At 46.4% G+C, this 22,022-nt stretch overlaps 1 protein-coding gene across 9 annotated transcripts in view; it reads right to left on the reverse strand.

Annotated features, from left to right (window-relative positions):
- Positions 1–6,294: 6,294 nt before the first annotated feature.
- CAMSAP2 (calmodulin regulated spectrin associated protein family member 2) overlaps positions 6,295–22,022 on the reverse strand; it is a 103,602-nt gene continuing 87,874 nt past the window's right edge. For 3 of the 9 annotated variants that reach the window (XM_082394061.1, XM_082394063.1, XM_082394069.1), the window contains 9 exons: positions 20,720–20,802; positions 20,378–20,447; positions 17,897–20,066; positions 15,077–15,213; positions 14,447–14,667; positions 12,389–12,488; positions 11,530–11,645; positions 9,847–9,965; positions 6,295–9,212 (listed from right to left, as the gene is read on the reverse strand). In XM_082394061.1, the coding sequence (XP_082250187.1) occupies positions 8,907–9,212; positions 9,847–9,965; positions 11,530–11,645; positions 12,389–12,488; positions 14,447–14,667; positions 15,077–15,213; positions 17,897–20,066; positions 20,378–20,447; positions 20,720–20,802 (3,322 nt within the window). In that variant the 3' untranslated portion in view covers positions 6,295–8,906. Of the gene's footprint in view, positions 9,213–9,846; positions 9,966–11,529; positions 11,646–12,388; positions 12,489–14,446; positions 14,668–15,076; positions 15,214–17,896; positions 20,067–20,377; positions 20,448–20,719; positions 20,803–20,899; positions 20,915–22,022 lie in introns of all 9 variants that reach the window. The other 6 variants (XM_082394067.1, XM_082394068.1, XM_082394062.1 and 3 more) reach the window with 4 other exon arrangements.

Genomic DNA, 22,022 nt, shown 5'->3' on the forward strand with positions numbered 1-22,022 from the left:
ATATTTTACACAACTGTTTCAGAGGCATGTATGTAATCAGAATGTGCCCTGTTCTATAGTCTGCTTTTCTCAATTCATGCAAATTCACGTTTTTCTATGTTGCTGAATTTTCTAATCCCTTAATTTTGGACATTTAGGTTGTTTGCAGTAATTTTTGCTGTTATAGAGATTTGTAATGAATAACTGCACTTACGGCTTTTTTCTTCTTTCACACTGTTTTCAGGGTATAAATGCCCTTGTGAAGGTCAAAGGCTATGAGCATTTTCTTGGCTTGATACAAATGCTTGCAGTGATCAGTAATTATCTGGCATTGTAGGAGGGTACGGGTTTAGTGCAATCTTGTTAGAGATATTAATCAGTAAAATATATTTTTCCACTTTAATAGGTAATGAGGTCAAATGGTACCTCATTTTAATCTACATTTCTTTGAAAACAGTAAGACTGAAAATCTTTCTAGATGTAATTCCTCTTATATGAACTGCCTAATTACGTCTTTCAGACATTTATCTATTATAATCTTTTGTATTTCTTATTAATGTGTATGAACTGTTTATTTAGGATAAACCATTGTCCCATTTGGTTCAAATATTTTTCCAGACCTTTTTCTTCGCGATTTTTAATTTTTTGTTTTACATTTCCATAGTCATTTGTTGCTTTTAGCAGTTTCAGAGTTTAGAATGCTATTTTCTCTTTGATGATCTAAAAACATTCAATTCTATTCTTGTTAAAATTTTGTATCTTTTTTAATCCACCTAGAGTGTAATCTTTTTTTTTTTTTTTAGATTTCTGTCGAACTTTCCCAACACCATTAAATTAAAAATATTTTTTAAAACCCTGCTGTGTTGTGATGTCAAGTTCATTATGTACACGCCTCACATGCTGTGTCCGAGTGTCTGCTTCTGGCCGGTGAGCAAACAGGTCAGATCGTTACTGACCTGAGTTTGGCTCCCACGTCAGTTTTATAACTTGACGGTTGTGTGCAGCTGGGCTCCAGTTCCCGTGTCTTACAGCGGGCGGGAGGGGGTCTCCCTGAGCGGGTGAGGATCACATTAGAGTCCTGGGGAAGGCCCCCCTCCAGCAGGGTCTGAGCAGGGGGGTCATGGGCTCCCCCCTCCCCCGGAGCTGCCAGGCTCAGCTTCCCCCAGCCCCAGCCCCCTCTTTGCTTTCTGTGCACACAGTGGGTGGTGGGTAATGATTTGGAATTGCTCTGGGAAACTACCAAGGGATCATCCCCATCTGGGGGCTTCTAGACTCGACCACCACAGGTCCCTGGGCCTGGGCTCATGGGTGGTGAACTCCACGGGGTGAGGGGGGCTTCTGCTGCAGATGCCGACAGGGCTGAGGCACAGACAGGTGGCATCTCGCCAGTTCTGCGGTCGACGGGTTAACGGCCCGTGTGTGTACCTGTGTGTGCGCTGCGTGTGCGCGTGTGTGCATCCGAGCGTGTGTGCTGTGTGCGTGTGCAGGGCAGGGAGGGGTGTCCGGGGAGGGAAGGCGGCGGTCCTGCCCCTGTCCTGCAACCTGCCCAGCCGAGGGGCGGGGCCCCACCCTGGCTGCCGGGCCGAGCAGCGTGTCACATGCTTGACTGTTTCAGAAACTCTCAGGAACTAAATCTGGGTGGCTGGGAAGGGGCATCAGTGTACCCCAGCTGCGCCCAGGTGACTCAGAGTGAAAGCGCCTCAGGGCTGCGACCTCACTGCCGGCCTGGGGGTCGGGGCGGTGCGGGGCGGGTGTCGGGGGCAGAGGGTGGCTTTCAAGGAAAGGGAGACGCCATCCCCTCCACGGCCGGGGCGCACACACGGCGGCAGGAACCTGACAGATGGGCGGCAGGGAGGTCCTTCGGCAGGACCAGGGCCCCAGAACGTGCTCGGAAAGGAAGTCACAGCTCTTGGTAGCGATTACTCAGCCCACGCAGGCTGCTCACTAGGACCTGCCATTACTTTCCAGTGATTTCACTGAAAGCTGGGGTGGGAAAGTGGGTGCACATTTCTAGTCATTTCAGTAGGAACTGGAGCGGGGTGGGGGTGGGGCGACTCTCTTGGTGCTGTGACCCTGCCTTTCCCACCCCATCCTGCCCTTGACCCTGCCCTTCCCATCCCATCCTGCCCTTGACCTGCCCTTCCCACCCCATCCTGCCCTTGACCCTGCCCTTCCCACCCCATCCTGCCCCTGACCCTGCGCTTCCCACACCGTCCTGCCCTTGACCCTGCCCTTCCCACCCCGTCCTGCCCTTGACCCTGCCCTTCCCACCCCGTCCTGCCCTTGACCCTGCCCTTCCCATCTGACCCTGCCCTTCCCACCCCATCCTGACCCTGCCCTTCCCACCCCATCCTGCTGTTGACCCTGCCCCTGCCCTTCCCACCCTATCCTGCCCCTGCCCCTGCCCTTCCCACCCCATCCTGCCCGACGCTGCCCTTCCCACCACATCCTGCCCTTGACCCTGCCCTTCCCACCCCATCCTGCCCTTGCCCCTGCCCTTCCCATCTGACCCTGCCCTTCCCACCCCATCCTGCCCCTGCCCCTGCCCTTCCCACCCCATCCTGCCCTTGACCCTGCCCTTCCCATCTGACCCTGCCCTTCCCACCCCATCCTGCCCCTGCCCTTCCCACCCCATCCTGCCCTTGACCCTGCCCTTCCCATCTGACCCTGCCCTTCCCACCCCATCCTGCCCCTCCTACCACGGGGTGGATGCCCCACCTGGCAGGTAACAAAAGACAAGAAAATGACGCGGTGCTTCCTTGAGAACCGCTCTCACGTTACTGGAGAGGATGAATTCTGCCACACGAATCAGCATGACTTGAGGGCAGGCCGTGGCATCCTGTCGCGGGTGCGGGCAGCGGGGCGGCCTCGCAGAGGAGAGGACTGCGTCGGGGGCAACGTGATAAGCGGGGTGATGTCCTGAGTGGCCCCAGCGCCGAGGGGTCACAGTCACCCCAGCACCGTCCTCCCCGCAGCTCGACAGACACAAGAGGGGCCGTTAAGATAAGCCCAAGACCGTCCTTACAGTTTGACCTTTTCTACGACTACCTTGATGACTTACCTCGGAATGTCAGACTGCCTTATTTTCGCGGTGTCTACTGGGGATCTCCCTGCCGGTTGCCGTGACGGTGGTCGGGCCGGCTGGGGAGGGCTCCCGAGGCGAGGTCCGGGCCCAGGCGAGGCGGGCCCGGGGTTGTTGTGGGGGAGACACTCGAGATGCATCGGGACCCGAGGCTCACCTGCGAGAGCCGCCCGACACGAGACGGGGGGCGGAGGGAGGTGAGGCTGGGACACGTGACGGGGGTCCGGGCCTGGGTGCCTTCCGAGCTGCACGGGGGAAGGAGGAAAGGACGCTCTTGAGGGTTTCGGCCTTGGTGGCTGGAGGCGGCCAGGAGGGAGCTGGTCCCACTGGGAGGTTGCTGTTCGGTTCCTGAGCAGGTTGGGCTGGGGATGGCCGTGAACTTCCAGGGAACAGGTCAGACGCATGGTGGCGGTGGGCGGGGCGCAGGGGGCCGGGACCCTGAGGGGCTGAGCAGGGCCTGGGGTGGGCCTGGGGGAGAGCGGAGCTCTGAGACAGGCCCATAACTCGCGGGGGGAAGATGGGGGCCCAGAGAGAAGGTCAGAAGGTCACCGTCGTGATGACCCGGCAGTTTGGAATTTCGAGCTGCCCCCGGGTCCCAGGGAATGGTGTGTGAACCGGAGGGGTCAGAGCAGGAAAGCCAACGCGGGGTTCTTATTTTGAGGGCAGAAATATCTTTAGTAGGAAAGCAGGGGTGGCCCAGCAGAGACCAGACTAAGTCTGGGTCTGATTTTGAATTCTGGGCCTCCACTGACTCATCTGGCGAATACTGACTCAGCACTGTTACGTTTACACACGGATCGCAGGGTCAGGGACGCAAGCACAGACTTCCAGGGTCCGCAGCCACAGCTGTGCGCTCCCCCAGGACCCCGCGCTCCGCCGCCTTCACACCCTGTGGCACGTGGGACGGGCAACACAGTGGCTGCCTCGGGCCCCAAGTCAAGAGGGTGCAGTTTGTTTACAAGCCGCTACCTTGCTGAAGTGCTGTGGTCGTAAAGTAGGCCCTTACGGCGACTCAAAATTCAGGTCTGAGACCACGTTGCACGTGCGTCCTACCAGCTGATACTGTAGGACCGTCTTTTGTTCCTTACAAAACCGGCTTTCATGAGACTGAACTTGCTGCCCGTTAAGGAGAAAAGGACTCACTTGCCCCCATCACAGCAGAGACTCTACCAGCTGTTTTCGAGGTCTGAGTGCGTCTGCCTGAAGGCAGTCGAGTTCCCTGATGGAAGGGACCCTACCGTGGTGGCCCTCACATCCGACGACTCTTTCCTCGATACGTGTAGTCACCCTGTTGGCAGGCTTCGTTTATCTCCAGTACACTCGCAATCTCTCCGTTCGCCCATCCTTGTGAATCTAGGTATCCAAGGCCACGGGGACACACCAGCCTGGTTTTAGCTGCTGCTGCCGTGGGGCTGCTGGTTAGAGAACCGGGCACCAGAGGGAAGCCCACCTCAGCCCCACGTGCCGTTTCCCACCGCTGGTGAACGCGGGACCGCCTTTTGCAACTGTCAGACTCCGCGTCTTTTCGTGCCACAGCACCTGCGGCGGCGGGAAACGCTGCCCCGTGCGGCCCGGGCGGGGAGGGGATCTGAAATTCGCAGGCTGACACGCCGGCTGGGATGCCGCCACTTCTTAGCTTTGTGTCCATGACAGAGTCACTAACCTTCCAAGGTCTCGTCACCCTCATCTGTAAAATGGAGATGTCAGTGCTCGCGTCTCCAGAGAGAGCAAATTGAACCTTTTAAGTCCTCAGGCGATGTGACGGTTTCCGTTTGGTTGGGGCTGAGAGCCACGTTTCCTTTCTCACGTGGACGTGCACACCCCGAAGAACGAACCACTGCAGCCGAGTGTCACTGTCAACGACACACGCCATCCTGTGTGTCTTCAGCCTGTGATGCTTCGCACCCCAGCAGGTGCTCCTGACGGAAGGTGAGGACTCAACCACCTCAAGTCACAGACTGGGGCGAAGCAGAATAAAATACATCAGGAGCTGAGGTTCCACGGTGGCTTTGCTTAATGTGGTAAAAAAAAAAAAAAAACCCTTAGCGGGCCTTAAAATATTTTTTTGTTAACTCAATTGCTTTTGCCCTCTTCAGTGGAAAGTAAAAAAAATCCTTTTTTTTCTTTCTTTCCGACGTAAATAGGAACTCACTCTCGTCGGAGCATGTGGAAGGGAACCCGGAGGTGCGGAGAGCCAGCCACCAGACGAGGTTCTAGAGCCGCGATGTGAAGAACAGCTGACGTACCCCCCGAGTGACACAAATAGTTAACTTCTCACTTGTCTCTCTGAAAAGCAAAACTGCCATTTTAAGGAGATGCAGGTCTACTTTTTAAGGACCCGTAACTTGAGGGAGGGCAGAATTCCAAACTCACGCCCGATTCCTAGGTCAGAGCCTCCCAGCTGTGTTCCCTTTGCTGTTACCTCTCCGTGTGGACAGGTTACGAAACAAAGGCGCCTGTTCCCATCCACCAGGCTACCTTCCTCTGCCCTAAGTAAGGACTCCCAGTGAGCCAGGCCAGGGGGCACACTCCCGGGCACCAGGGTTTGCGCACGCTTCTCTGGTGTCGCCTGAGTCTCACGGTTAAATACTTTCAGTTTTGAAAACGCAAGTGCAACTCTGAGCTGAGGCCTGAGTGTCCTGTCAAAGGACCGAAGGCGGAGAACACACTCGGGCTTGGCACCTGCAGACGTTTCTTCAGGTGTGGAATTGTGTAGGAAGGATTTCTGTTGTTGTTAAACAGGTGTTAGATTTTTCTTTTTCTTTTTTTTAAACTGCTCTGGTCTTAATGAGGAGAATCGGCAAAATCAAAGTGAAACTTATAGAATAATGGCCAAGACCTGGCTTCCCACTGCTGCCAGAGACGGCGGGGTAGGGGGTGAGGGGGTTGCCTCGGCAGCCGTTCAATTCCAAAGGTACAGAGGGTTAGTTCTGACGCAGTTTAATTACTAACTCACCAGAAGAAAGTGAAGCAATACGGACAAAATTAGTGTAGGATGAGCACAAACATTTACACACCACCACACAGACCGTCTGAGCCGAGCACAGAAGGCAACAGACTTTCAGCATTGCCTAAGTCAGGGTTCAAACAATATCTAGTATTAGTTACCTCTCTTGAATATCTAAACTGTTCGATTTAAACAGAGGTTAAGAGATAGGAAAAACTGTATGATGAGTTTGCCCAAGTTCGAATATTGCCAAAAAACCCGTATTTTATTCAAGAAACAGAAAAGGTCATTTGGTGCCATGCTTTTATTCAAATGAAAGGGGAAAAACTACACTGTACCAGGAAGTAGCAAATATGACAGTATTTTACAGCACAGCGTCGTAAAAAAACCTGTAAGCAATGCTCTAGAGCAGACAGTAAGCACACCAGACACTGTACGCCGCCACGAGTGTCCATGAGACCACAACTAAAAAGCCGAACTTGGCTTTAAAAACAGCCAAATAAAAACTGTAACAGTCATTCTAAAGCAAAATAGAAAAGCCGAGAGGAATGAAAAGCTTTCCAAAGCTGTGTCACATGGCAGAATTTGACAGGCCGCACTGGTAACCATTACAAGTTTGTTTGGCAAACTGAATTGAATAATTACCCTAATGATGTGACCCTCCAATGATGAGAAGCACCAATGTGTTTCAATAAGGTTCATGAATATCTCCAGACTTTATGCAATAGCATAATTTTCATTTGTATAATTTTAAAAACATAATTTAAAAAAAATCTGCAGACTTAAATATATCCATATTCTTTCTGCATGAAGAAAGTAAAACAATCATACTGAGAGCAAGGAACTTCTGTGGCAATATTCACATTCTACCTTTAGACATCGTGGACACTGTTGGACACACACGAATTTGAGAATAAAGGGTGGTCCTGTCTGATTTTACATAGTTAGTTCCTCCATTGTCTGGCAGCCAATTAAAAAAAATTTAATGGCCAAGTAATATCACCAAGAAGATTGCTTTGATAAAGGAAATTTAATTGATTGAAAAGAACAAATTTAGTAATGTAGAACGCTTATTAATACTCCTTTTGACTCTCTATTATTTACCACATTTTGATTAGATTCACTTACTATTTTTTTTTTTAAACTAGTCAATCTAAACATGTATTTGACAATCATTTCCTTCTCATTGTGATAGAAACGGTTGTCTGAAAGGTAAAATGTGCAGTCCCCCAGTTTAAATCTCCATATATTATATACACAATATGTATACACTTAAAATATAAGAGTTACATATATCCTGGTCTCTTACATGCAAACAGTAGATCACAAATAATTCTGAGCTACACATATATCTTGCACAGGTACTGGAAAAAATCTGTGAAATTTTTTTTTACAGTTTTAACAAATATACATAAATATAAGAACATAAATTACAGTAAAATATTGACAGCATTTGAGAAAATGTTGATAACCCAGATGCACTGATGCCTAAAGGCCTTATAATAATAGAAAAGTACAGTTCAGGGACATCTCATTCCTACTCTTTTTAAAAAATAAGTAAATACATCATATGAGATATTAGTTATTTCTCGAAACAACTCAATTAGAGAAATGTATATATTTTAGTCTCTACTTCCCGTGAAAGAAAACAGACTACACATCTCATATATGCTACAATACTGTCTTTCCCTCTAAGTTTACACGGTTTTCACAACACTGAAACATAACAGGGTCACAGAATCATTCAAGTCTTTTCCTGAGAATGAAGTTTTTCCCCAACTAACCCTCTGGTACACACTGTTAAAGGAACAAAGACCACATAGAGAAGATTTCAAGTGTGTACTTAATCTAAGCGGAACCACTTGAAAAGGATAAAGAAGAAGAAAAACTCAACATAAGCAAAAGAATGTGAAGCTATTTTAAAATTAAAATGTAGCCCTTTGTACATGTTTAAAAATTCTAAATATAATTTTTTATATCAAGTTATAAATATAATGTAAAGACCTCTTGAGAACTCATGGCAGGAAGTCTTACATCCTCAGATTCCGAGACTATTCTCCAAGTGTCCTTCACTTCCGCCAGCTTATAAAGTGACATACTTTAAAAGAGATAGAAAGCCTTTTTGTTAAAAGAACAATCCAAATTATTCTGAGTTGGCCAGAAGTGGTGTAAAAACAGCACTGATTTAATCAGCAACTTCTTATAACATCTTCTTGGTTAAGCTCATGGGGTTTAAGTGAACCTATAGCAGCTCTTCACAACTTCTCCTCTTATTTAATAGAGAAACATTAATACTCGAGTGAATAATAAATATGGAATTGTAAATACTTAGCAGAATAATTCTTGCAAATGCTCTAACACCATTAAAACATGAGGGTTACTGTAAAACAAACACTAGTGTTTCTCTCAGCATCGTAAGAACGACGCCAGTTACCTCTGAAGGCCTATTTCCTACTCGCATGATCTCCACATGAAACAAAATACAAAGGTATCTTGGAACAAACCCCCAGGAGAGAAAAACAGCAAAATAAACCATCTGAAGACAGGCATGTACATTAAAAAGTTTTTTAAAAAAAGCAACAAACAAAACACACACTTCGTTATCTTAGCCGTATTTCAACTAGTGTCCATGAGAACTCAGTGCTTCGGTGTATCGAATACCAAAGCAGGCGAACCTCCACCTGTGAGCCGGACAGCGTGTCACCGCCTGGCCTATCACCCAGGTGAGTCTCCTGCACTCCAAACACTGCGGTCTACATTCCAGTTGTCATGACAACAGAGCTGGATGTCCAGTTTCAATTAATAAAAGTCTGTTGGCAATTAGAAAGGTTTTCTATAGGCAGGAAAGATGAAGTGCAAATTTAGCATGAATGTTCTGAAGCAAATATTTCCCGGTTCCTATGCTTTAGTGGGTAAAAGTTTCTTGGGCGTCACTGGTCTCTTGGTCTGCCATAAATGGCTGTGAATGGTAATTGCATCCACACTGGCAGATAAAGTTTTAGCGGGGATGTGGCTGAACTGTTTCCTGTCAGAATTATATTTGTAAAGGCCCTCGATCATCTTTTTAGTGATAGATTTAGGGCCTATCCCCGTCAGCTTATTAATCTCTTCAGTCTCTGGGCAGTAAGTGTACAAAGACCTGAACTGGCAGCCTGAATCCCGGAACAAGATTAGGAAGTTGTTGGCATCTGACTTCTCCATTTCCTTTAGGATAAGAAACAAAAATAAAAGCCCTTAAACATTTTGCTGAATATAATTTATATAACTGTGTTACATTTCTTGGCCAGTTTTATGACATGTAATTTCAAATATAAATTCTTAGTAGCCAAAATGAGCCAGGCGGTACACGTCCAGCACACGGGGATTGAGATGTGTGCAGAGACCTTACCGCTGAGGTCCTGTTGGCTGTGCCGGAATTGTAATCCTGGAGGGACTTAAAGGGCTGCAGGATCTGCTAACTCTCGGTCTCAGTCAGACTGTCTCTACCACTAACAATCAAGCACTGGTGATCTCCTTCGCGACAGAGCTTCATTTTAAAAACAGGCAGATCATGTTATCTACATTTATGAAACGTGAATGAGTGACTCTGGGCAAGAAAATAATTTATAATTTTATATTATCATCTTAAGTCTATGCCTAGTCTTTAATAAAATCTGAGGTCTTCCAGAATCCCGTTTGAAAGTAAACTCAGTCTAACAATGAGAACATAGCTACAGATCTTTCATATGCTGTTGAAATTCTAGGAGTCCCCTGAAGAGTATTTCCTCCTGAATTGAAAGAGAAGACTCTGACAGTTTTACAGTGTTGCCAAATCTAATTTTCATGCAAACATGCTTACCTCCAGTATTTTTTTCTTCTGACCTTCATTTACTTTTCCAGCCAAACAGCAATGAGCTAAAGCATTTTGTATTATGTGCTTATTGGATTTTGCACTGGGTTCTTTGAAGAGCTTTGGTCCTATGGCAGAATTTAATAACAGTAATAAAACAAAAACAGCATTCCTAAGTCAGAAATACGACTGTGTTTAAACGATGCGACCATCCCTACACTGATTAAACTCTGTAATAGAAAACCACATTCTGTGCCTGAGGGCCTCCGGCTGCTCGGCAGCGGTCAGAGCACTGTTGCGTCCGCAGGGACACCCCTGGGGGCCTTCGCTGGCCTCCCGAGGCGGCTCTCAGGCCTTGCTGTGATCGTCACACTGCCTGTTTCACCTCTTTCTCGGGTTTGGTAAGGTTACTGGTGAGCTTAACGCAGAATGGGACCGTGAGTAATTTTAGCTTTGAAAAGACAAGAAGAAGCTTCATCTTTTTCTTCTTCCATACCTCTGGGGGTTTTTTTTAGCATTTGTTTTTCACAACGGCGTCTGTAAAGCACAGAAGCCCTTTTTGCCACTTCGCTAGGACATTCGCGCTCGTGAAGGGCCGTGTGTTGCCAGGCTCCCTCCCCCTCACACTAACTCAGCTCTGCCCCGAACGGCCCTCGGTAGTGTGCCGTGCCGAGAAACTGGTTCTTTGGGAGAGAAAAAACACGAGCCCTGAGCTTTACCTATTTCTAGAGTAAACTACTCCTACCATGGCTGACTCAGGGCCAGCGATTGTTCTGCAGCCGCGTAATTCCCGGAATTTTAACAGTCAGTCCGTGAGCTGGTCTGAGCCGGTCAGGTGCACGCCGCAGCCCTGCGGCTCTGGGCTCTCAGCGGTGCCGCAACACGGCCGTTACGCTGGCCTTAAAGGCTGACACGCTGCTGAAGGAGGCTGTCTTAGAAACCACAGAACAGGGAGGAAAAGCTCACGCCAAGTCAGCAAGCTCTGCCTCCTTGGGCCTTTGGGGGCCACTTCCAGGGCCACACGGACACAGGCGGGACGCAGGCGGTCCCTGCGGCCTCTGCTCCTCCCCACCGTCTTCTCCTGTCCTCCCACCTACCTCTCCATGGCGCTCACATTTCCTCTCCTGCTTCTCTTCCTTAGTTCTTACCTACTTTCCATTCTATGTGGTTTTCCTTCAATAACACCTCTGCAAACAGAGGCTGGAGGAGGGCCTGACGGGGACGTGCAAGGCCGAGTGCCCTCCTAGACCCAATGCATTCCCATGTCTTTTAGAGCCTCTCAACACTTTTTCAAGACGCACTGTTCCAGATACTGAAATCCCAGCGTTAGAGGAGGGGCTCGGTGGACTCTAGCTGTTCCCAATACTCAGGACCGATGCACTGCTGAGGGACCCTCTCTAAAACCTCTTCAAACCCAAACTGCAACACAGAAGCGGCCTGCATTTTTAAGGGAGAAGCAGAGGAATGAGGTGTTAAGTGGTACTACTACTTTTTAGAAACTTACCTTAATTCTTCTGGGACAAACCATATCACTGAAACCGACTTACTTGAAAGTGACCACTTGCGTTCACTGTTTCCGATCAGTCTTCCGTGTTTAGACTGAGAGGCAAGTCAGTGAACCTTTCTTAGCACAGCTTGAGCTAGTCTCAGCCCCGTGTTAAACTGTTTCCCTAAGAATGCCCAGGCACTGACCTGTGTACTCTGTTCCAGAAGCCACAGAAGAAGTGGTCGAAGCGTTCTCCCAGTCCTTTTCGCCATTTCTACTGCCACACCGGCTTGGAGATAAGAAGCCTTCTACAGACTCTGATCTAAATAATAAATAACATTTTAATGCCGCAGGTAGAGAAAAACATTCGGGGCTCAGAAGGGTATACGTGAGCACCAACCAAACTCAACCTAGAGGCTTAAAAACAAGACGACGGTGATAACTTTGTCTCGTTCACAGCTATACATCCAAGTCCTGAGAACTCAGCAGGCACTCCATAAGTGTCTGCTGAATGACAGAATGAATGTTTGTCCACATGACAATCGGTAATTAATGCAGTAGAGTGGTAATACAAAGGTCAGAGCTCAGAGCTGGTGACTGTCACTAGAAACGTTTTTTTTTTTAGATGGGTATTATAGTATAAAATAATGAAATACTGATTTTTAGCTTCTAAGGTATACATTTCCTAGAGAAAGAAAGAGACAGCGTACAAAAGAGAGCTTTCCTAAGTCACGAGCAACTTACTCTGGAATTATTCTAATGGGGAAGAAAACTAGAGGCGGCACTATACAGATGAGGTACTTTCTGTTTTTACCATGATTGTGTCACAACGGTAGTAGCAACGACTGATGTACAATTACGGTTAATGTCTTATTGGTGTCATAATTCTAAAATTCTAAAAGATAAAAAACTGAAAGATGAATAGACCTCTTTACATATAAATTTCTTTTAACAGAAACCCAAACTGTCCTAGTGAGCAACACTTATAAACATTCGTGACTACGGTTCATTCACTGGGAAATATAAAATAACGTTTTCTATGAAAACGCTTATGCTGCAACTTACCTCGGGGTCCTCCTGCCTGAATGAACACTCTCGCTGTCGCCTGTGTTCAGTGACGCCAAAGAAAGGCTAGAGACTGAAAAGACATGATAAATTCGTGATCCTGGATAAAAACAAGATTAGAAATTCAAAAGGAACAACTAGAAAAGAGTCTGCTCATTAGACAACACCAGCATATGAAAATGGAGCTCATGTAGTTTCTTTTCCTTTTTAGATGCATAATATGTTTGCATGCATATACACACAATTTATTCAAAATTAGCAAGGAACTACTTTTGAGAAATAATGAAATAAGTGAGGAATTAAGAGGTACAAACTTCCAGTTGGAAGATAAATGAGTCACGGGGATGAAATGTACAGCGTGGGGAACACAGTCAATAACTGTGTAATATCTTTGTACAGTGACAGGTGGTAACTAGACTAACCTTGGTGATCATTTTGAAACGTATGGAAACATCAAATGAATCACTATGTTGTGTAACAGGAACTAACACAGTGTTGTAGGTCAATTATACTTCAACAAACAAACCAACTCAAAGAAAAAGAGATCAGATTTGTGGTTACCAGAGGTGGGGGGAGGGAGGGGCAACTGGAAGAAGGTGGTGGAGAGGTACCACTTCCAGTTATAAGACAAAGAGTCCTGGGGATGTGATGTACAGCAAGACGACTACAGTTTATAATTTATCTAACACTGCTGTGTGATATACGACACGAAAGCTGCTAAGAGTAAATCTTAGGAGTTCTCATCACAAGGAACAAATATGTTTTTCTTTTCCTTTAATGTTGTATCTATGCGAGATGAGATGATGGATGTTCAGTAAATTTATTGTGATCATCATTTCATGATGTGTGTAAGTCAGATCATTATACTGTACATCTTAAATTTATACAGTGCTGTATGCTAATTATATCTCAATAAAACTGGAAGAAAAAAAAAGAAATAATGATAAAATTAATTGCTGTTAGGATTTATTCCAGAAACAATGTGGTAATACGAGATATAACACAGTGATTATAAGAAAAAAAGTTAACAATAAGAAAAATTAACAGAGAAATTAACAAGAAGAATAAAATATATTTAGGAATATCTAATTACCAGGTAGAAAATTAATTTATTAATTTCAGCCAATACTGGGTATCAAAAACTTTCACTGACTAGAAAAGGTAGAGTTCTCTTTATTTTTTGAATTGAAGTATAGTTAATTTACAATGTTGTGTTAGTTTCTGGTGTATAGCGAAGTGATTCAGTTATATATTATATATATATATATATACACACATACATTCTTTTTCAGATTCTTTTCCATTATAAGTCTATTACAAGATACTTAATATAGTTCCCTGTGCTGTACAGTAGGTCCTTGTTGGTTCTCTCTTTTATATATAGTAGTGTGTACCTGTTAATCCCAAACTCCTAATTTATCTCACCCCCCCGCCGGCCCCTTTTCCCCTTTGGTAACCATAAGTTTGTTTTCTATGTCTGTGAGCATTAGAGGTCTCTTTAAACAGTCAATGTTATGTTATTTTCCTTCAGTTTTAGAATTACTCTAGGAATTCTCTAAAATCTTCCATGGCATTTAGTTTTAATAAAGTAAACATTAAAAAAATAAGAGTATGCATGTTGAATTTAGAAAAAAAAAATATTAGCTCAACTCCAGAAATTATAAATTTGGATTTTTGACCATTTATATCTTAAAGGAGGGACTCATGAACTCCTGATCTTATATTCCTGGTTATACTGACATGTTCTGTACACATTCCAGGCACACAATGCTTATCCTTAAATTTACCAGTACAGAAAGGGCAGTTAATGATCCAGGGAGCTGACGTCTGAGGGCGAGCTCCCTGCCAGGTTAGTGTTTAAGCTGGATGTTCAGCCCCTGCGTTTGCTCTGTTGGCCGTATGCATGCACGCATAATACACTCAAGTCACCGGAAGCATCCTCTGCTCGTTCTGGTTCTGCACACAGGGAGTGTGCAGTTGAGCCCCGAGCAGCCCCAGCCAGTGTGACTGCCCGTGCTGCTGTGGCTATGAACAGACTCCTCACAGTGCACGTGTTACCTGGAGGACCTTTTATGGGTGTTTTGGGGGATTCAATGTGGTCTCTGTGGATAGACTTTGGCCGCTGCTTTTTCTGCTTTGCTCCCTGAGGCCGAGGCTTGATGACCGTGTCCATGTCTTCCATGAGCTTCAGCTGCTTGCGCCTCAGGTACTCCTGCCGGATGAACTCCCGGCGGGCTCGCTCATCTTCCTTCTTCTGACGTTCTTCCTCGGTTTTACGCCTAGGAAACAAGCGGGTACATTTCTTTGTGCACAACGCTGTCAGGTGTGCGCTTACGTGAGAAGGAAGAATGATTCAGCCCCTGGGAAAATGGTTCATTTAAAATATACTTGAGATAATTTAGGTCACTTAAATATACTATTAATAAGTAACTACTTAAAAAATGCATGTGTGTTGTGTGTGTGGGTGTGTAAAACCCAGGGAAATTACTTTCAATTAATGTTTCTGGAGAACTTTAAGATGCCTCAAACTCAGGATAAAAATATGCAATCAAGTAACACTTTGGGAAAATAACTTCTAAAAAGCACCCCAAATCAGCGTTGTCTCTATATTCTGCAAAGGTCCCTAAACACCGTTAACAAGAGTCAGGGGGACACCACCTCCCACGGACCCTGCGCAGCAGCCCCCACCTGGTCTCCTCTTTCTTGTGCTCCATCTCAGCTTCCAGCTGTTGCTTCCGCAGCTGGGTCTCTTTCTCCCTTCTTAATCGTTTCTCCAACAAAGCTGCCCGTTTCATTGCCATATCATTTTCTGCTTTTTGATCATCCTACGAGTGAATGTCATTGAGAAAGAGGAAACATCTGAGGCACCAATATCCTCATGTTCAATGCTTGTGGCCACATGGAGGGGTCACTCTTAATAACTGAAAATCCAAACCGTCTAGTGAAGCTCACTCCAACCCCACCATAGATGGACATGTTCCAAAATTATGAGGGAAGAAATGAATTAAAGTGGTAATACTTTTATCAAGTAACAAAGGACACAAACTTCTTTGATTACATGTTTTCAAAACTTAGGAAGTTAGCAAAGAACAACATAAAAAGGGAAAAAAAAAGACAAAGTTTTTTTGGGCCCTGATAAATAACTGATAGAGTGGAGAGTTTCCCCACAATTTTTAAAACTGCATTTAAATTGTATTTAAAATACATGCTTAATATAGAAAACTCAAGTAAAAGCACCACAAAAATCAGCTACCCAAAGTTGTATCACATAAATGAAGCTATTGCTGCATGATTTTTTAAAAAAAGTTGAGGTCCTGACAGTTTGCTTGCTGGGTTCTGAACTATGCCGCAGGTTTTTCCTTTGAAGAGAAGATGGGCATACTTATACTCCTAACCCCAGAGCTAGTTCATGACCTGTAGGTGTCCTGAGCCTGCTCCAGCTTCTACCTGAACGCTCAGGGAGCTCAGAAGTCAGGAAAGTAACCAGCTGTAGAAGTGGTTCCCTGTTGTAATGATGCCTTGCTTATTAATTCAACAAGTGTTTCCTGCGTGTCTAATACATTCACAACATAATGTCAGACATTACAGATACTAGAATATGAAAAAGACAGGGCACCTTAGGTTAAGGAGCTTCTAGATCCCACGGGGAAGAGGTACAAACAAGGTGCTTTGCACAGAAACCCAGAGAGAGATGAAGTCTGAATGGAGAAAGTCAGAAGATACCATTCAAACAGTCAGTCCAAACATTCACACGTCTGTGTCAAACAAACTACACACACTGCAATTTGCCAGGCACTTTACTATGCTCTGGGGATAAGGAGATGCAGTGTCTCTAGGAGTTCACAGTCTAAGAGAAATCGTAACAGAAGCAAATCACAAGGCAGCTGGAAATTCTGGGCCAGCAGCATTACTATGAGGATGTTTAGGATACAACAGACACAGAGGAGAACATATTCACATCTACCCAAGGAATCATGAAAGGCTGCAGCAAACAGATGAGGCTTGTCTTACAAAACATCCCAAACAGAGTTATGGGGGGAGAGGGTGGACCAACAGGCTTGGATCAGTCTGTGAAAGGCCCCTGAATACATGCTGAGGGGTTTAAGTTTATCCAACAGGCAACTCTAAGAGACTCCGTCGAGTTATGCTACCAAGTGGCAGTGTGACGAATGGGACCATGACCGAGGCAGGGAGCCCCGTGAATGAGCTATGACCACGGTCCAAGGGGGGAGTACTGGGCAGTGAAAACTGAAGTGAGGAAACGAGGGTACACATGGACTGTACGTTTTACACCCAAGGGTGCCCCTCTGTTCTCCTTTCTCTGCAGGAGCAGAGGTAGCAAGGTCTCTAAAATTAAACACATCTATTACTGTCTACAGTAGCAGCCTATTTAAAAAAAAATAGTAAGTTTTACACCGTTAAGAGACAAAACACAACCCACATTCAAATTTCTAAACATTAAAAAGGGCCGAGAGGGCCATCTCTCTATGACCAACTTCAAAGTAAGTTACCAGGTTCCAATATTTAATGATCCTAAGTAAAACTAACCATTGTAACCACTTTAGTATTCGCGGGTTTTGACCCCAATAGGACTGCTGTACGTTTCATTTAAAACCCGAAATTATAAACTGTTGCCACTGAGTGCTGTCTTTCTATCTATATTCCAAATTGTGGAGCTATTCAGGATCACAAACTATCTACTTTAGTCCCTTAAGTAAAAAAAGAAACATGAGTAGCAAACATATACATGTTTCTGATTATAAAAAACCATATTATTTCCTATAGGGAATTTGGAAAAATATAAAGATGAAAAAAAGGATGACAGGAGAAACATTTTAAAATAATATTAGGCTCTTCTGGTTCTAATATCTATGATAAATTTCAAGATCTTACCATCACGAGGTGATACTGTTCAGTATTTGTGTTAGTTGGCTATAGTATTGTTTAAACATATGTCATATCCAACACCGATCCTGAGATTAGGGGTCATATGCTACACCTTCGCCAATGCTTCTAGAGAAGCTATTTCAATGACTACTGCTCAAATTATATACTTTTAAATGTTTCACCTTGCAAGAGTCCGTCTGGTCAGTTTTCAAAAGATTTTTTAAAAAACAATACATATAAGGTTAGATGGTCAACATTAAGAAAATAAACTAAAACAGACTTACATGCAATGCCAGGTTATGAGCTTTTTACAAAGTGGCCACTGAACATCTTTTGGAAGAGTGTGAATCACTTGGTTTTCAAAAGGCTTTGGTGAAAGTGAAAGAGAGTCAGAGGGGACAAAAACAGCACGTCTAAACATGTACCACGATGTGATGAAAGGAAGACTGTTCTAGAAACCAATGTGCCCGAACAGAACTGCAGTCCACAAGGGGCGGGCCAGAATACATTTTAGAATTAATGGCAGACCTGTAACGAGAAGGGCTGCTGCTAAACAAGCAAGCGCACCGACTGAAAACACCCACCAGTGAAGAGGTCTAGGACCACGCGGGCTAGGTTTACCTTAAAGAAGAATCCACAGCATACTTTCTGGTCGTCATCAGCTTGTTCTTTATCACTTTCTCCGTCATATTTTTCAACAGATACATCAGCCTTTTCAGGGGCTTTCAAATCTGAGAGGGAGACTTCAATCAGATTAGCACTTTTAGGAGGAGCAGGTGGGAAGGCAGGTCTGGAAGGAGGTTCTGCAGGGTGATTCACGCAGTCCTCGCTCAGGGTGGGCCACGCCGTCTCCGCGGCGGGCTGCGCCGGGCCCTCGGGAGCCGCAGAGGGCAGGGCCCGCGCCTCCTCGTCCTCCGGGATGTGTCCACGCTGCTCCCGAGGGCCCGTGGACCCCTCTCCCTCCTCCTCCTCCTCCTCCTCCGCTCCCTCCTTGCGTCTGGACTCCTTGGCTTCCGGCTCTCCGCCGCCCCCCAAGCACACGAAGGACCTGGTCTGAATGGGGACCTGACTCGGGGAGAACCTCCTGAGCCGAGGGAGGCTGTCCACAGACCGAGGGGGCGTCAGCGTTCGGTGCAAGGGCGTGAGTTTTAATTCATTAGGCCTGGGAGTCCTCTGAGTTTTGACGGAGAAGGAGGCGCTCTTCCGGGCAGCGGGCTGCGGAGACGGGTGCGCGGGGCGGGGGGCGTCGGCCGGCGGCCGGTGGGGCTTCCCTGCGCGGGCCGGCCGGTGCGGAGAGGGCGGGGGCGGGGAGATGACCCAGGCCTGCTGCTCGCGCATGTGCATCAGCAGCTCCTGCTGCAGCGCCAGGCGCTGCATCTCCCGCTGCAGGACGAGCAGGGAGGCGTTGAGCCTCTCGATGGAGCGCGTGTGCTCCAGCAGCTCGCCGTCCTGCGGCGGCTCCTCCGCGGGGCCGGCCGGGCTCCACGGCCCCTCGGGGTCGCCGGGCGCGCTCGGGGACGGCGGCCACCTGCCCACGGGGCTCTCCGCGCCCTCCTTGGGGTCCGCCGGGGACCCGCTCCTCGGCCCGTTCGCCTTCTGCGGCTCCTTCTCCGGCGGCCGCTCCGCGTACACTTTCCCGTCTTCCGCGCCGGCCGCCTCCTCCCGGGGCGGGGAGGTGCCGTCCCCTTTCCTTTTCACCACGGTGAGAAAGGCCGTCCGCCCCATCTTCTGCCTCTGCTTGGTGAACGCGGCCTCCATCTTCTTCTTCTGGGCCTCGATGGCCCGCCGTTTCTCCTCCAGCTTCATCCTGAGATGCACCACCTCGGAGGCCAGCAGCTGCGTGGTGTCCCGGCTGTGCGGAAGGCCCGTGTCCTCTGGGGTCTGGGCCCAGGCCACCACGTGAGGGATGTTGAGCTCCGAGCCCTCCGGCGTGGTCTTCTGAGAACTGCTGCCGCTGCTTTTTCCGTCGGTGTGATTCAGCTTCCTGAACTTCTGTTCGGCAAAGCTGGTCATCTTCACGCCGGAACTGGAGGAGGCGCTGCTACCGGGCTGGGACCTGGTGCTGACGGTGCTGGGACAGGGACTCGGGGCCTCTCTGGCGTTGTAGTCCGGGAGGAATTTGGACGCGTCGTCCACGTCAGAGTCCAGACTCACGGTGTAGTCTCTCAGGGAAGAGTCTTCATCCATAGTTTCCGGAATGTCTTCTGAAGGGACGTGGATCCCCGTGTCCACCTCCGTGTTGTCAGTGACGGGGCTCGAGGCACCCTTCGTGTCCGCCACGCTCTCGGGGCTGGACTGGCCGTGCGGGACGCTGGAGTGCAGGACGCCCACCTCCTGGCTGTGGAGGAAGAAGCCGTTCGCGAGCTGGTCCGGCCGAGGGGTGTGGGCAGGCTTCTCAGTGTCGTGGATTATCTGTAACGCTTCTTCGATGCTGGGGGTCCCGACCTGGCTGCCAAACTCATCGAGAAACACTCTGTTCTGCAGAGCTCCATTCGGAAGCCTGTGATGCGTGTTCTGCTTAGAATCTAGTTCGTCTGTGTTTAGGGGCACGTAGGCCGTCAGGTCGCCGTGGGAGCCCACGTGAAGTTCCTCTTCGATGCTTCCTGCCCCCTCCTCCCCATTTACTGGCTTGAAGGACAAATTTTTCCTAATGTTCTTGGATACACGACTGTTGTTCAGAGTAAGTCCTTCATTACTAATAGAACGAGTGATTCCTTGGTTTGGAGTGGATCTCTGTATACTACTTTCTTTATCAAAAGAAATATCAAATGAAACGCCATGCACTGATGATCTAAAAAAAAATTAAAGAGAAAATCTTTAAATAATCCCAGAAAGGAAACAATCTGATATCACTGAACAACAACAGTTATTTGAAATTATGCTTCCTTTCTTTCCCATTTCTCATAATCACATTGTCCTCAAGGCGAGGGTAAGGCTATCGGGCCACCCGTCACGTTTGGCCCCTTTGGTCAGTCTATCATCGGACCACGTTGCCCTTTTCAAATGCAGGTACTAATTAAATTGCAGTCTGGCTAACAAGGTGGGGCGGGGGATGGACAGTTCTTGAGAACGTGAGTACACTAAAAGTAAGTCTCTGTTTACCTTTTCTCCTTGGGCCATGTCCCTATGAAGCTGTCAACATAGGACATAGATGAAGACCTTCTTATTCCTCCTTCAAATGCATAAAAGTAAAAGTCAATGAAATCACGTAAAAAAAATTTAACTTACAACAATTCAACAGATTTCACATAAGGTAAGTGCATGTGGAGAAATAAAGATCATTTTGTTAAGAAAAGCAAGCATAGAGAAACAGAGCCCTTTTAATGTGTCATATGTAACACTTCTTAGAAAAAAGAACTGGATACTTTTATTTACATTTATTCTCAATCATTTTCTAGTTAACCATTTAAATGGCATTTTCCTAGGCTTTTTCAAATACATTACCTGAGGCTGAAGGATGAGCTTGGGGACGTGAGTGTCTAGAAGGCAAATGAAGACGAGAGTGTGTAAGCGCAGCTCCTTCCCCACTGCAACGTAAAATACACGTCAATCAAGTGTCATAAAATGTCTAGCTCTTGCATATAAATTTTAGATACAACAGCTGAAGTCGGAAACAACACTCACTTCCGACTCTCCATCCTAAGTGAAAAAAAAAAAAAATAAGGAAACATAATATAGTGTTTAAACCAAAGAATGGCGGTGATTATATGTATCTCTATGTATTTTATGTCTTTTAGCCCAAGAGCTTGAAACACTACTTTCATGTACAGCTCAATGTCCTTGTGAGATAAGATACGGCACATTATTTTCATTTTACAAATAGAAAAACTGAGAAAGAAAGGAAAGTCGTCAACTTGCAATATTCTGGTCGAATCTCAATCTCTAAAAGTACAGGAATGATGAATCCTTGTGAAAGAGCCTGGCACCTCCTGCTCGCGGGCCTGTCCGTAGGTCTTTAACACTTACATTTTTTCTGATTTAACTCCACCCTGTTCCAATTAATGCAGCAGATTACATAGTCTACTTCTCAGTTTCTGATGACGTTTGGCCACAATTTAATTTTTCTATTTCTACGTTTTCAGTCCACCACGGCCTACCTTGTAGCAGGCGAAACTAAGCATCCCGACCCCAGTGGGCTGAGAATAAGCTGGGAGCAGGACGCAGTGACCTCTGCAGCTCTCCGTGACCACACTACCTCTCGGCTAATGCGAACTGCGAAGATGAACAGCAACTAAAGGATACAAAGGTAAACCACAATGCTGCATTCTTTTTTTTTTTTTTTCATCTTCATCTTTTTTTTTTTTCCCAATTTGGATTCATTTCTTTCTTTCTTTCTTTTTTTTAATCAGTCATCAATTTTATACACATCAGTGTATACATGTCAATCCCAATCGCCCAATTCAGCACACCACCATCTCCACCCCACCGCGGTTTTCCCCCCTTGGTGTCCATACGTTTGTTCTCTACATCTGTGTCTCAACTTCCGCCCTGCAAACCAGTTCATCTGTACCATTTTTCTAGGTTCCACATATATGCGTTAATATACTATATTTGTTTTGCTCTTTCTGACTTACTTCACTCTGTATGACAGTCTCTAGATCCATCCATGTCTCAACAAATGACTCAATTTCGTTCCATTTTATGGCTGAGTAATATTCCATTGTATATATGTGCCACATCTTCTTTATCCATTCGTCTGTCGATGGGCATTTAGGTTGCTTCCATGACCTGGCTATTGTAAATAGTG

The sequence above is a fragment of the Balaenoptera borealis genome (genome assembly GCF_965194805.1).
Source record: "Balaenoptera borealis genome assembly, chromosome: 1".
In the NCBI taxonomy this organism is placed as follows: Eukaryota; Metazoa; Chordata; class Mammalia; order Artiodactyla; family Balaenopteridae; genus Balaenoptera; species Balaenoptera borealis.